Genomic DNA, 14,089 nt, shown 5'->3' on the forward strand with positions numbered 1-14,089 from the left:
ACAGTCATAGGGCTAGTTTGGACACTGAGGAGTTGGTGGCGCTAGGAACGTGGGGATAGAATTACTTGGACTCAGGTTTGTGTACTGCAGTGTGGATGTCAGAACGCTAGGTTTGAGCATGGGTCAGAAAATCCTTAATCTAGGCTTCAAATGCAATGCAGATGCTCATGCCCAGGGTTCCCTGACATGGGTCAGCTGACTCAAGTCCCACTAACCTTGTGCTTAAAGAATGTCTACGCAGCAACGTTAGAGGGAACTGAATCCATACCACTCTGTCCCATGCACCCCGACTCTTTCCTACAATACTACCACTAGCGTCAAATGGCTTGCCAGTCATCTTTCCTGGTCAGCAAGCCCTAACAATGGCTCCAACTAGCCCTACTGAAATATATAGGGCTGTGATAGTAAAGCTACTAGTACAGAACAAATATGATTACAGTTCCTTTAAGAGATTTGCCTTACCCTATGTATAAGTCTACTTTTATTGCATTGGCCTGATTTTAGAAAACTAGATGTACACTGCAGGTAAGTATCAGACGGGTAGCCATATTAGTCTGGATCTGTGAAAACTGACAGAGTCCTGTGGCACCTTATAGACTAAGGGACGTAATGGAGCCTAAGCTTTCGTGGGTGAATACTCACTTTGTCAGACAGATTCATCCATGAAAGCTTATGCTCCAATAAGTCTGTTAGTCTATAAGGTGCCACAGAACTCTGTCACTGCAGGTAAGTGAGCAATAAGCCATCATATTTACTATTCAGACATGGAACAAACAAATATTCTTAATGCTCGAACACCAATGTAAAATCTATTCTCATTATTCACCTCTCAGTCCAGCTTTCAATATAAAACATAAGAACAGCCATACTGGGTGAGACCAAATGTCCATCTAGCCCAGTATCCTGTCTTCCAACAGTGGCCAATGCCAGATGCACCAAAGAGAATGAACAGAACAGGTAATCATCAAGTGATCCATCCCCGGTCACCCATTCCCAGCTTCTGGCAAACAGAGGCTAGGAACACCACCCCCATCCATCCTACTAGCCATTGATGGACCTATCCTCCATTAACTTTAGTTCTTTTCTGAATCCTGCTATGGTCTTGGCCTTCACAACATCCTCTGGCAAGGAATTCCACAGGTTGACTATGTGTTGTGTGAAAAAATTCTTCCTTTTGTTTGTTTTAAATCTGCTACCTATTAATTTCATTTGGAGACTCCTATTTCTTGTGTTATGAACTAGAATAGAGACCACTACCTTTGAAAAAACCCAGCTGTACAGTCCAAAAAAATCTCTCCTATCACTATGCAACAGGGAACAATGGAACTTATAAATCATTAGCTCAAGCTAGCTCTTTGGTTTTAAAGTGAGGTTAATATAAACAGATTCCATTCAAAAGGCATCAATGCTAGAGGGAATGAACTGAAAAATCTTTCACCACAATTCAGATTAGTCTCTATGTAACATGACAGTTCCCCTCAGTGCCAGCTCATCAAGCTAGAATTTTTTATTTATTTTAAAGATTTCTTAGCAACCAGAACAAGCTACCAAAGAAACTGAAAACCTATAACCTTAAAACATTCCGGCTACTGTAGAAAAACTGCCCTAAGTGCTAGGGTGCACCTGTTCTCAATTTGCAGTAAGGACTGTTTTAGGCCAGATCAGGAACTTCTGCCTCTACAGAAAAGTCAGGCGTGTGTGAGATTTTTTGTAACATTTCTTTGCTGACAAAAGCCCTAGTGTAGACTCAGTATAAGAGTGCTTTTGTCAGTATAGCTTGTTTAGCTAGCGAAGAAAGACAACCTATACCACCAAAAGCACCTATCTGTTAGTATAAACTGCATCTTCACTAGGAGAGTTTTGATAGAATACTATATTGGACTGATATATGTATATTGGCAAAATATTTAACTACAGAACGAGCCCTCATTACCTGTTTGTACAGAACTTGGCATAGTAAATTCCCCAGTCCTGAGGAATGGCTCTGGGTGCTACAGTGATACAAACAATTAATAATAGAGAGCAGGTGGAACAGTCATTTGAAAGGACTAATATTAATTCCTAGACAAAAAGTTATATTAAAAAAGATTTATACTTGAGAGAAAAAGTGTCAGTAAAATAATACAGTATAGAAATATTGAAATGATCCCCAAGCCAGACATTACAAACCTAGAGGACTCAGAATTCAGATTTGTTTCAAGTTTTACCTTAACATGTTAAGGTAGAGAAATGAAGACGTTAGCACATCAAACATCCTTAAGGGTGCCTTGTAGTAACACCATGCTATATCATGATGAGACTTAGTCATTTTACTGTTTGAGGTCCTAAATTAGATTAAACTGATTAAAAAACACTGTTGATTTTCTTGCCATCCCCCAATGCCCCCCAACAGTTACAAGGCACAATTAAGGTTACTTATGTGCTTTAGAAGAGTAGTGTAGGTAGGCTTGAAAATACCTAGAAATTTACTGTATCTTTTTCCTCTCCTACTCCATGCAAATCCAGAACCAAGACCAAGCCCTGAAAACAAAGACCTTTGCTGGTGCTGCCCTTCTAGTTTGGACAGGAAATCCCCACTGCCCTCTTGGATCAGCTGTTCCTGCTATATGCTGGGAAGCCCTGGCCAGAAGTGGGCTTCCCCTGTCCCCACTGTGTGGGGAGGCTGGGAAACGTGAAGCCTCTGTCCCCACCTCCGGCTCCTAGGACACAAGAGGGGGAAACGTGATACGTACCCCTGTAAACCCTCACCTGTGAAGTTACCGAAACAGAGACCCCATAATCTCCATTTTTAAGTCTTACTCCTTCCATTTGTAAAAAAAATCAAGATGTTTTGGATTTTGTCTTTTAAACTATACTGTTTAAGAGATGCTGTAACACCCAGCCCACTCCATGTTTCACCAGCAAGCTGCTGACCACAAAATCCTCTCTGTTGTCCGCTTGACACTGACTTGCACATTGTCTGTATCCATCCCAATTTGTTGGGGTTAATACAAAAGTTAGTCTTTTGAACCAACAATCATTTGCAGAGTGTTTGTTTCCCACAATGAAAATACACAGATGGAGTGAAGTCCATGTTGTGCTTTGAAACTAGTTCGCAAACAGGATGCACAACATGGAGTACAAGCCAGAGAATAGTGACAGAAGTTGAGAGGAACTGGAAAAGCTTTCAAATTGTAAACACCTACAGTTTTTCATTTCTAGATTGAAAAATACTGAGCAAAGAAAATTCATATGTAGCGAGATTCATTTAAGAAGTACTACATCTTACAAACTTTAGTTTATTTTTATAAAATTGAGCTGAACAGTAGAGTGAATTTGTCTGTCTGAAAAATGGTATTAGTAAAGGTCATTAATTGATTTGGATTTTCTTGCACTTCAAAATTTATTTTAATGAATCAACCAAATGCCTGAATATTTATATTCTAATAACTGAAGATACCTTCATATTTCAATTGGATATGATTTTTTTCCACTAAGAATATGTAGTATTGCTGGCTGAAAAATTTATGGCATATTTCCATTTCAGAGTTGGCTACAGACAAAGAATGGTAGGTGAAGCAACTAATATGTATTGAGAAGTCAATTCTGAAACTTGGATACCTTAAATGCCCATTTGGATATCCTTTTAAGTAGCAAAATCGGGGATTTGGGCACTCAACCTTGAAAATTGGGTCCAAAAATCTGCAATGTACTTTGGGAGTTTCCTATTTGAGGCCTATGCTACATAAATGAAAAGAATTATTGTACCTTTAAAATGTTGCCACAGTTGGAGAAAACAGCCTTCTAATTATTCACATAAGAACCTTGTCCCCGGGGCTCAACAAGCCCACTCAAAACTGTGTGGATTCAGCAATCTGCTCAGACCCATTTCACCTAATTCGATAAACTGTTTATTCATCATGCAGGATCCTTCTTTTAATGGACAGACTTTCAAACCATAGTTATTTCAACACTATGGTTGAGATTTAAACACATAGTTTAGAGAAAGAAAGATTTACTTATTAGTAACTAGAGTTCAGAATATATTGGCCTCTGTAGAGACCACTGACCTCTTTCTCTTTTCCATCAAAGCCTTTAAAAATAGACTTCAAAAAGCTTCTGATAAGTGTGATACAGTTAATATACCCCAAAATGATTGTTGTTGCAACCATTAAGGAAAATCAAGTTATTCTGATATCTAAAGTCATAACATAATTCAGCAGCGCATTTACACCTTGTCATAAACAGATAGTTAAGGGTTAATGTCTCTTTTACCTGTAAAGGGTTAACAAGCTCAGTGAACCTGGCTGACACCTGACCAAAGGACCAATTGGGAGACAAGATTCTTTCAAATCTTGATGGAAGGAAGTCTTTGTTTTGTGCTGTTTGTTCTGTTCGTTGTTCTCTCTTGGAATTAAGAGAAGCCAGACATGCAACCAGATTTCTCCAATCTTACTGAAACAGTCTCTCAGGTTCAAGATAGTAAGTAATAGATAGAAATCTAATTCGCTTTCTGTTTGTTTTCTTTATTTGCAAATGTGTATTTTGCTGGAAGGATATTTCACCTCTGTTTGCTGTAACTTATACTTAGGCTGGGAGGGGGAGTCCCTCTGGTCTAGGTACAGCTGAGACCCTGTAAACATTTTTCCATCTTGATTTTACAGAGATAATTTTTACTTTTTCTTTCTTTAATTAAAAGCTTTTCTTTTTAAGAACCTGATTGATTTTGTCCTTGTGTAAGACCCAAGGGGACTGAGTCTGAACTCACCAGGAATTGGTGGGGGAAAAGGAAAGAAGGTGGAGGAAAAGCTTAATTCCTCTGATTTAGGATCCAAGGAGTTGGGATCAGTGTCTCTCTCTCTCAGGGAGAATCTGGGAGGGGGAGAGAAAGGGGGGGGAAGGTTATTTCCTCTCTGTTTTAGAATCCAAGGAGTTTGGATCAGGGTATATCTCAGGGTTCCCCAGGGAAGGTTTTTGGGGAACAGAAAGTGTACCAAACACTATATTTTGGTTGGTGGCAGCATTATCAGATCTGAGCTAGGAATTAAGCTTAGAAGGGACATGCAGGTCCCCACTTTCTGGACGCTAAAGTTCAAAGTGGGAAAGAGACCCTGACACACCTACAAGACTAAAGCATTTTAACCATGTCAGGGCAGTGACTTTTGTAACAAGGTCTCTTGACATGGAAAAGATAGGGCCTCACTTCGGTATTTTAGTAAGAGGAGAAAAACAAAGTTCCAAGGCAAAGAGTGGTGCAGTATGACTAACGGTGGTGTAGGAAAATAAATGCTTGCCTTGCAGCTTCTCTCAGGCTCAGTCTGTTTTAGTTTTGAGTTTTGTTTGTTTGTTTAAGAAAAAGGTAGCATACAGATATTCAACATAAAATAAATATTTGCCAAGCATCCGAAAACCAAGTGCTTGAATGTTCTCTATAAATATTTGTATTCTGTAAGACTCAAATTTCAAACAGGAAAGATTTAACCTACAAGTTCCAAGCATGTCATGAAGGCAGTATTGTGTCAAGGTTACTGATAGTGACTGAATTCGATCTGAATTCTGTTATAAGTTGTGCAAGCTTTATACCTTAGTTTCTAAACAATATGATAGTTACAGCAGGAATAAATAAAATATATTATCTACTAAGGATGTTGGAAGTCTTAGTTTACGTTCGCAAAGAATTTTGAAATGTTAAATGAAAGAGGCTAGAGAAGTGTCAAGTATTATAGCTGTAGCACAATAGATAGCTCTGCTACAATTAAGGTTGAGGCCAGCTAACTGTTTAGAGCTTTTAGAACAGCCAAGCTTTAAAATCTGTACAACTAATCAGACTGAATTGAAATACTTCATGCCTTGTTGACCATACGTCATGCTCCCAAATCGGAGGATAAATAAAACAGTTTCTTAAATGTGTATGTGCACATGCTCACAGTTAAAGACAAAACCACAGCTCAGATCATAACAAGGTCTAAAACGCTTGAGCGTTACTCCAATGGAGTACATGGCATCCACCAGCACTTTGGGGGGAAATGAACATAAAATGTCTCTTGAAAAAGTTTGGTGCATGTCTACCGAGAGCAGCAAACAGTTCTAAGGCTCACATGCCTTTTCATATGACTCCTGGATTACATGGAGCATGCATCTGCAGAGGAGTTAACAGGATTTTTAACCTTCAAAGTGTCACACCAGTTGAATAGCTCAAGAGAAAAGAAATAGATCTTTGAACCAGACCCACCCAGCCACTGTCAACTGGAATCCCATCTTGGGCAAAATCTGGAAAAAGGTATATTCCTGAAGTCTGTTGAGGATGGGGAGTTATTTTAGAAGACTGGGAGCAAAATACTTGCTATGTCCAACCTAAACCTCCCCTGCTGCAATTTAAGCCCATTGCTTCTTGTCCTGTCCTCAGAAGTTAAGAAAAACAATTTTTCTTCCTCCTCCTTGTAACAACCTTTTACGTACGTGAAAAATGTTATGTCCCCTCTGAGTCTTCTCTTTTCCAGACGAAACAAACCCAATTTTTTCAGTCTTCCCTCACAGGTCATGTTTTCTAGACCTTTAATCATTTTTGTTGCTCTTCTCTGGACTCTCTCCAATTTGACCACATCCTTCCTGAACTGTGGTGCGCAGAACTGGACATAATACTCGTATGACCATGAAATTGACCAAAATGGACTGTGAATTTGGTAGGGCCCTATCTATGGGCCCTTCCACAGTATTAGTTCAGCAAAACTCATAATATATATTTCATCTTTTTCTGAAGCTTGAATTTTGAGGATTTTGACACTCTGAAGCACACTAGCTGTCACCAGAAAACCTTAATTCTGCGTTAACAACTGGTTCTTGTTTGATTGGGCTGTGTGTGCGCACACACGCATGGCTAGTTAGTATTATAAGACATGACTTTTCACATGAAGAAATATCCAGTCTACCTACTGCTGCTCTACACATAACCTATGCAAACTAATCATGCCCTGAAAGTACCTTGTATTGTTGGGGAAAAAGGATAAATGCTCTCACAAACCTCAGTTTAACTATTCCTATGAGAAAAAAAAACAGCATTTTACAGTTCTGCCACCTAGAATTTGCAGCTTTTGCCAACTTTGGGTCAACAAGGAAGGTCAAGCACTCAGCATAAATACAAGCTCCGGATGGAGGTGCTTTCAATAAAATATTCTGTAAAGGCACTAGTTAAAACTTATTGCCTTTATTTTACTTAAGCTGAACAAACTACTTAATTATATGGGCAGCTAGATCAGAGATCAACTAGACTCTGTAAGGCTTGTTTACAGATAAGGAAATGACTGCTTTGATCAAGTTGATATCTGCAGTCAGGATCTCAATCAAATCAGTCTTTTCAGCTATTTAGAAACAGATGAATGAGTCAGACAACATCCAGATCAGGGCCATTATATCTATATGATCTTGTCTACATTGCCACTTTACAGCACTGAAACTTATACTGCTCAGGGGGGTTGCTTTTCCACCCCAAATGAGAAAGTTGCAGCGCTGTAAAGTGGCAATGTAGAGCTACTCATTTCGTGGGCATGATTTTTTTACTGCAACGCTGGTGCTGCAACTACACAGCCACGTTGCTAGTGAAGACATACCCTATGAAATCAGTCTGGAGAATAACTGCAGCTTTTGGATAGAATGAAGTAACCCACCAACCTTTTGATCAAGATCAAAACTACTATTCCAGTATCATCATCCATAGAAGATATATGTTTTAGTGGTTTAAGCACTGGACACCATGACACCCGTGTTCTACTGTTCAGCTACAGATTTACCGTGTGATCATGGACAAGACATTGAACTTCTGTGCCTCAGTTTCCTCTTGTGGAAAATGCTGATGTAGGAATAGCTAATTCACATTCAGATTTGCTTTAAGAAGTATAGGCTTGTCTACACTTACATTGCATAGCACTCTAACTTGCTGGCTCAAGGGTGTGAAAAATCACCCCCTGAACGTAGCAAGTTTGAGCGCTTTAAAGCACTAGTGTGGACAGCCCCTGAGCATTGCATGCTCCCAGGTCTTGGAGAAATTCCCCTTGTGGAGGGGGATTAACATGAGCGCTGGGAGAGCCACAGCAGCGCTTTGAAGTTTCTAGTATAGACATAGCCTCAGTGTCTCTGTTTGCGTGAAGAGGTTGAGGGTGGGGAAATTGCTTATCCTGAGAATTTAAGTACTGATTGCACTGACAAGTTCTGAATTCTTCTACATCACACACATCAATAAACCTTCTTCCTTTCCTCTGAAGTTTTTTCTGCTTAACAGACAATGCTTTTGGATGTATCAGAAATCTTTTGAGTGAATCAGGATAGCTTTCTGAAAGCATTTTTCTTCAGTATATGAGCACTCAGTAACATCATCTACATCACTTTGCACATTTTCTGTGACAGCGTACCACAGAGACCACCACCATATCACAACTGTGACTCAAAGGCATGTAACATTTACAGCTTCAACCATATTTGTATGAAAAATATTAAGTGCATGGATGGATTGTAAGCTTCCACTCATTTCTAGCTAGAAATTTTGAGATCTGAATTTACTGCAGAATTCAAAGCTTGATCCTTGACCAAGCAGCAGTAGGATATCTAAATGACATTTGCCATCACTGTACACTGGCATTTCAGGTCCAAGTATATCCCTCTGCATTACAGTTAAATTAGGGATTCCTCATACATTCCAGTAAGAGCATGATAAGAGGACGGCAAATCAAATGTTAATTTATATCCAGAAAGAGCAGCACCTCTTTAGCAACAGAGTTCTGAATGATAAAATAGCTGGAAGATGTCGTATCTTATCAAGTTGTTTGCCAATTTACACAAAATTGACCACAAAAAGGAGCAGTTTAAAGAATCATGAATTTCATATTTTCATCTCAGAGATTTAGCTAGAACAGAATTTTTTTAGTAGCACCTTTCACATCAACCGCACACGTTAAAGATACTGATCATATAGTAGCTACAAAAAACTACAGCTGCCATTAAAAAAAAAAAAATCAGCCATAATTCACATATTAGAACCTGTGTTGTTGAGAAAGGAAGAATATTGGTCAAGATACCAGGGTATGCAAAGAGCCAGGAATATTCTACCTGAACATTTGCCACTTATTGTCAGAAGGAACTTCAGTTTTTAATAATTGATAAACTAAATGACAGGGATTGTAACTTAATATGTACAAATGAAAGCTACAAATTGGGAAGCATGGACATAAAAGATTGGTGTCAGCAGGCAGCATATTCAATTCTATTATATGCTGCCAGGCACCCACACTTGAGAACCTTGGAATTCTTCCTGCTTGGGTAAACTACCACCACCACAAAGGTCACATTCTCCACAGCATAGGGGTGGATGGAACCTAATGTTTAATGCTTTAGCACCCTTTAGTGGTTACTTACTTGCAGTACAGTTTTGGAAAAAGCTGTATGCCTTCCAATCTACAGGTTGAGAAATATAGAAATTGCATCTTTTGCTGTGGAAAGAGGATCAAAAAAGGGGGAATTATGTATTCCAGCTACATGGCATCCTTAGGAATCTGAGACTACTTAATTATATATTGCAAGTCATTTTTCTGAAGAGATGAGGATTACATTACAGGGCTAAACCTCAAATGTTAAAACTGGGGAAGGAAGGCATGAGCCCTTACCAGGGGTTCTCACATTTACAAATAAAAGGTGATAGTTAAACAAAATTTTACATAAGTGAGGCAAAAATCACAACACTGTGTTAAAGATATATACAGAGGAGCCTAAATCCATACATAGCGCTGAATTACAGATAATTTACTGGGACATCATCAGTATAATTTCTCCTTAAAATCATCTGAAATATGACAGACAAGTGCTATGTTATACATTGCTCTCATTAATGTAAACATTAAATAAAAAGAACATAGGTAGATATGAAGTAACTTCTAGATTGACAAATGAACGCCAGATATCTGCAAATAGCAAACACTGGCTAAACATGTTTTATATTTTAAGCCACTTTCTAAATTTCAGCCAGTTAATAACTGGAGATTAATACCATTTTCTATTAAGCAAACAAGCTTTGTACAAAATATTGAGTATTTTTTGGCATCACAACTATAACAAAATCTCTCTTCTAAAAAACTGTTACACACTGTCATTTACTATTTTGGAAGTAACATTGCAATTTCACCTCTTTGCACATCAATAACTTTAAAAGATCATTTCATTTAAAAATGACTTGGTGATACCACCAAGTAACAGCAGAAATCTTAATGTATCTGTCTTTCCCCAACTTCAATCTCTTTCCCCAAATAAACCAGTCTATAAGAGCTGCAGAGAAAAGACATTTAAAATATCAAATTGAGATACCTTTAACTAGTAAGAGAACATCTGTAACCTAAGGAGATAAAACTGAATTTCATAATAACTGGTGGTGCATAGGTCCCTAACCAAAAGAATCAAGATTAAAAAAAAGAAAACTCCACATAAAGATTTTAGTTCTCACCAACAAAATAGAATTATTAAAACCCATTATATAAAGAAGACCACTCAGAAAGAGCTAACAGAAATGGGATGATTCAAGAAAGAGCTAGGGAGATGCTCAAAGGATATTGTCATCATCAGATGAGAAAGGCAGCTATAGCTCTTTAAGTACAGTACAGAAATTTAATGGAATGACTCAGTCTTCTTGTCTCTCAGCATCTCTTACACAGATTCATTGTTCTGTTTGGTCTCTGTATATTTTGGTTAAGTCATTTTAAATCCTCAATTAAAAATAAAATTTCAAAAACAGGTCTTCCCCACATTAGCCTGTGCCGCCACTGGGCACAAAGTGCAGGAATGGGGTGTGCAACTAAGGCACATGTTACATCAGATGTGTCATAGAGCAGCATCTAGCAGCGGTGAGGAGAGCCCACTGGCAACAGCAGACAGTGACCCATGTCAATGTGTCCCCTATGCACACACCTAGGAGATGTTTCAAATCAAATCCAGTATGATACGGCAGCGCATAAGGAAACTGGCTCATCACCATACAACTTTTGATTGAAGTTTCATCTACCCCTGCCCCCCACCCCACCCGCTCCACACACACCCTTCAGTATCAACCCTAACAGCAGAAGACAGACAGCTGCCCTCTAACATCTCACTTCCCAGCAGCAGCATTAGGTTTCTCAGGGAGGCGAGCAGGGCAGACCCCGTACACCACTCCACGCTCCTTCTGGCTCCCCGAGGGTCACTCTTTTAGCTCCTCCACCTAATGGACTACGCTGAGGGAAGAGGCAGTCTCCCATCCCTTGTGTGCCACTTGGGGAGTGGATGATGGGCACAGAGACCCTCCCCATCCTTAAAAACCCTTCTCAAGGTGGGAAGAAGGGGCAGACTCTCCCTACCCCATGGGTGATGGCAATGGGGAGTAGGGTGACCACACGTCCCGATTCTGGGGGTGGGGTTATATAGGCTCCTATTACCCCCTATATCCCACCCTCCCGTCCCGATTTTTCACATTTACTATCTGGTCACCCTAATGGGGAGCCACAGAGCGTCCTGCCCCACCCCTTGGCCCCAGACACTAGGGAATGAATGCCCCCCCCCCCAGGCCCACGGGCAGGGTGGGCTATGCCGAGAGGTCAGACGCCCGGTCCCTGGGACCCAGGCCCCTGGTGAGAGGGGACGGAGAGCGGAGCCAGGGCAGGCCCCCTGCCCACAGAGACCAGGGGAGCGGGAAGACACCCTGCCCCTGGGCCCAGAACGAGGGGGGAGACACCCTCGCCCCCGGCCCTGGGTAGCGGTTACTCACCGGGCCCCGCTGGGTGCTGACGGTGGTCGCCATGGCGGGGACCCGCTTTCCGCCCGAACAGGCCGCTGCCGCCGTTAACCGACCCTCTCAACCCAAGGCTCCGGCGTCAGCTGAGCACAAGCCGAGCCCCGCCCCGCTCACGCGGCACTACGCACGCGTGGCGCAACGGCTTGCCCGCTCCAAACCCCGCCCCCTTCGGCCGCTTCCAAAAGCGAACCGCTATGCAAATAACACGCATGCGCCGTCCGGCGGTTTGTCACTGACCCCACCACCTTTGGTCTCCAGCCTTGCGCATGCGGCAAGGGTGTTCGCGCCTTCATTTCCCCTCCCCACAGGGTAATACGCATGCGCAACTCAGCTCGCTCTTCCCCCCACTTGAAAAGGGTTGTGGGAGCGACACGGCAGCTTGGTTAGCGGATGCGCATGTGACATGAACCGCTGTACTGCGCCTATGCAATGGGATGTGCGGCCCCGCCCTTTGCAGGTGAAGGGCGCAGAACCCGCCGGCCCAGAGGGGACGGACCTCCAGCAGGAGGCGCTGTGCGTTAGCGGTGCGCCGAGGGGAAGGTGCCGGCTGAGCCTCTGCTGGGATTGTGGCACGGGGCTGGGGTGCAGGGATTCAGCTCCTGTTGTCAATGTAGCGTTTGTGTCGCTTCACGTAGCGACTGTTTTGGTCGCTAAATTGCGACTTTTTATTGAAAGCTGGGGACTGTTCATAGTCCTAATGAGGGAATGAAATATGGGCATGGATGTGCGCACTGTGATGTAGGTGCATGTGTGTTGAGGTGCATGCTCGTGTGTAGTGTGAGGAACGTTTGTGTGTATGCTGTGACGTGGGCGTCCTGTGTGCAGTTTTCACAGGGTCTCTTTTGCTGGAGTAAATCTGGTCTTTCTTACTTTTTCCAAGACTTAATTTATTGAATTGTTAAAACACCTGAAGATAACAGCTGATGACTTTAATACATTTTTTAAAGCAAACGAGCAAGTGTTTTCTTACATAGTCAGACTCCTTCCCACAACAACACAATCCTTTTTTATACCTGGTGAATTTTCCACACTTACCTGTAATATACTGAGCCTTAACTCATGGTTTGTTAAATATAAGGATTGAGTGTTATTGGCATAAAATGTTTTGTTATCAGCTGTCTAACGAAGGTTGTATTTGTTTGCTGAGTATCTTATTGTGCCTAGTCTGTTTGTATGAATTGTACTTAATTTGCTGTTCTACATCTAAAACAGGACAATAAACTGAAAATAAAACTCTTTTTCTGTACAACTGAAATATCTTTAATCAGATACTGATGTGCAAGAAGTAACAGAATACAATTGTAGGTAAACAGAAGTATTTGACTGTTTTGGGGACGTTTTTTTTCCTAAAAATGAGACAACTTAAGATATTACTAAATTACATTTTTTTCTTAAAAATTAAAATACAGCAAGTGTCCAGGCCAAACCAAAAAAGGGACATACTTTTCCAAAATGTTCTTCTCACAGTGAAATAAAATAAATTCATCCTACACACTTGCAAAAACAGGATTTTTAAGTATGTAATACTTTCCCCATAACCTATTCTTTTGGAACATATTGTGGAAAGACTTGAATTATGAATCCCTCCCCACTTTGAAAAATATATTCTCATCATACATCTGTTGTTAAACACTTACTATATTTAATATTCATGTTCTTTAAAAATCACATGAAACCCATCAGTAAATCAGTTTAATTCAACCCCAATCATTTGGAAAATATGTGTTCAAAGAGCTGTAATGATTCTAGAGCCCATAATATTCTTGCCTGTAGTGCAAGCTTTGAACAAAATATGGTATCTTTGGACATGGGGACCATATGGACCCATTGGTGACCAAAAGAAAACAATCACACAGTTTTCCAGACACTGACAATATAGAATGCCTGGAGTTTAGCAATTTTTTGTGCCATCTAGCAACTTTTCAAGGTCCATCTGGCAATTTTCACTGATTGGCATTTGGCAACACTTTCCAGGCAGGAACCTCACTGCCCCACTGTGAGACACTACTGCACCCAGATGTCACCACATTGCACCAAAAAGATCCCAATACCAAAACAGCCACTATCCCTGCACCCATCAAAACAACCTCCATGCTGAGCCACCAGTACCCTTCAGCAAAATGGCCTCTATGCAGTTGTGTTATTGCACCAAGACTCTACCATCCCCCACAGGGGCGGCTCTAGGCATTTTGCTGCCCCAAGCACGGCAGGCAGGCTGCCTTCAGGTCCGCTGGTCCTGCAGCACGCCTGCAGGAGGTCTGCCGAAGCACGCGCTTGGCATGCTGATGCCTGGAGCTGCCCCATCAA

The 14,089-nt window shown here is 41.2% G+C and overlaps 1 protein-coding gene across 2 annotated transcripts in view; it reads right to left on the reverse strand.

The window, feature by feature from the left end:
- The window catches only part of TOLLIP (toll interacting protein), a 51,700-nt gene extending 39,698 nt beyond the window's left edge, over positions 1-12,002 (reverse strand). The window contains exon 1 of one of the 2 annotated variants that reach the window (XM_032788764.2): positions 11,756-12,002. In XM_032788764.2, the coding sequence (XP_032644655.1) occupies positions 11,756-11,788 (33 nt within the window). In that variant the 5' untranslated portion in view covers positions 11,789-12,002. The remainder of the gene's footprint in view (positions 1-11,755) is intronic. The other variant, XM_032788755.2, reaches the window with a different exon arrangement.
- Positions 12,003-14,089: the final 2,087 nt, after the last annotated feature.

Source organism: Chelonoidis abingdonii, chromosome 4 (assembly GCF_003597395.2).
Source record: "Chelonoidis abingdonii isolate Lonesome George chromosome 4, CheloAbing_2.0, whole genome shotgun sequence".
Classification (NCBI taxonomy): domain Eukaryota; kingdom Metazoa; phylum Chordata; order Testudines; family Testudinidae; genus Chelonoidis; species Chelonoidis abingdonii.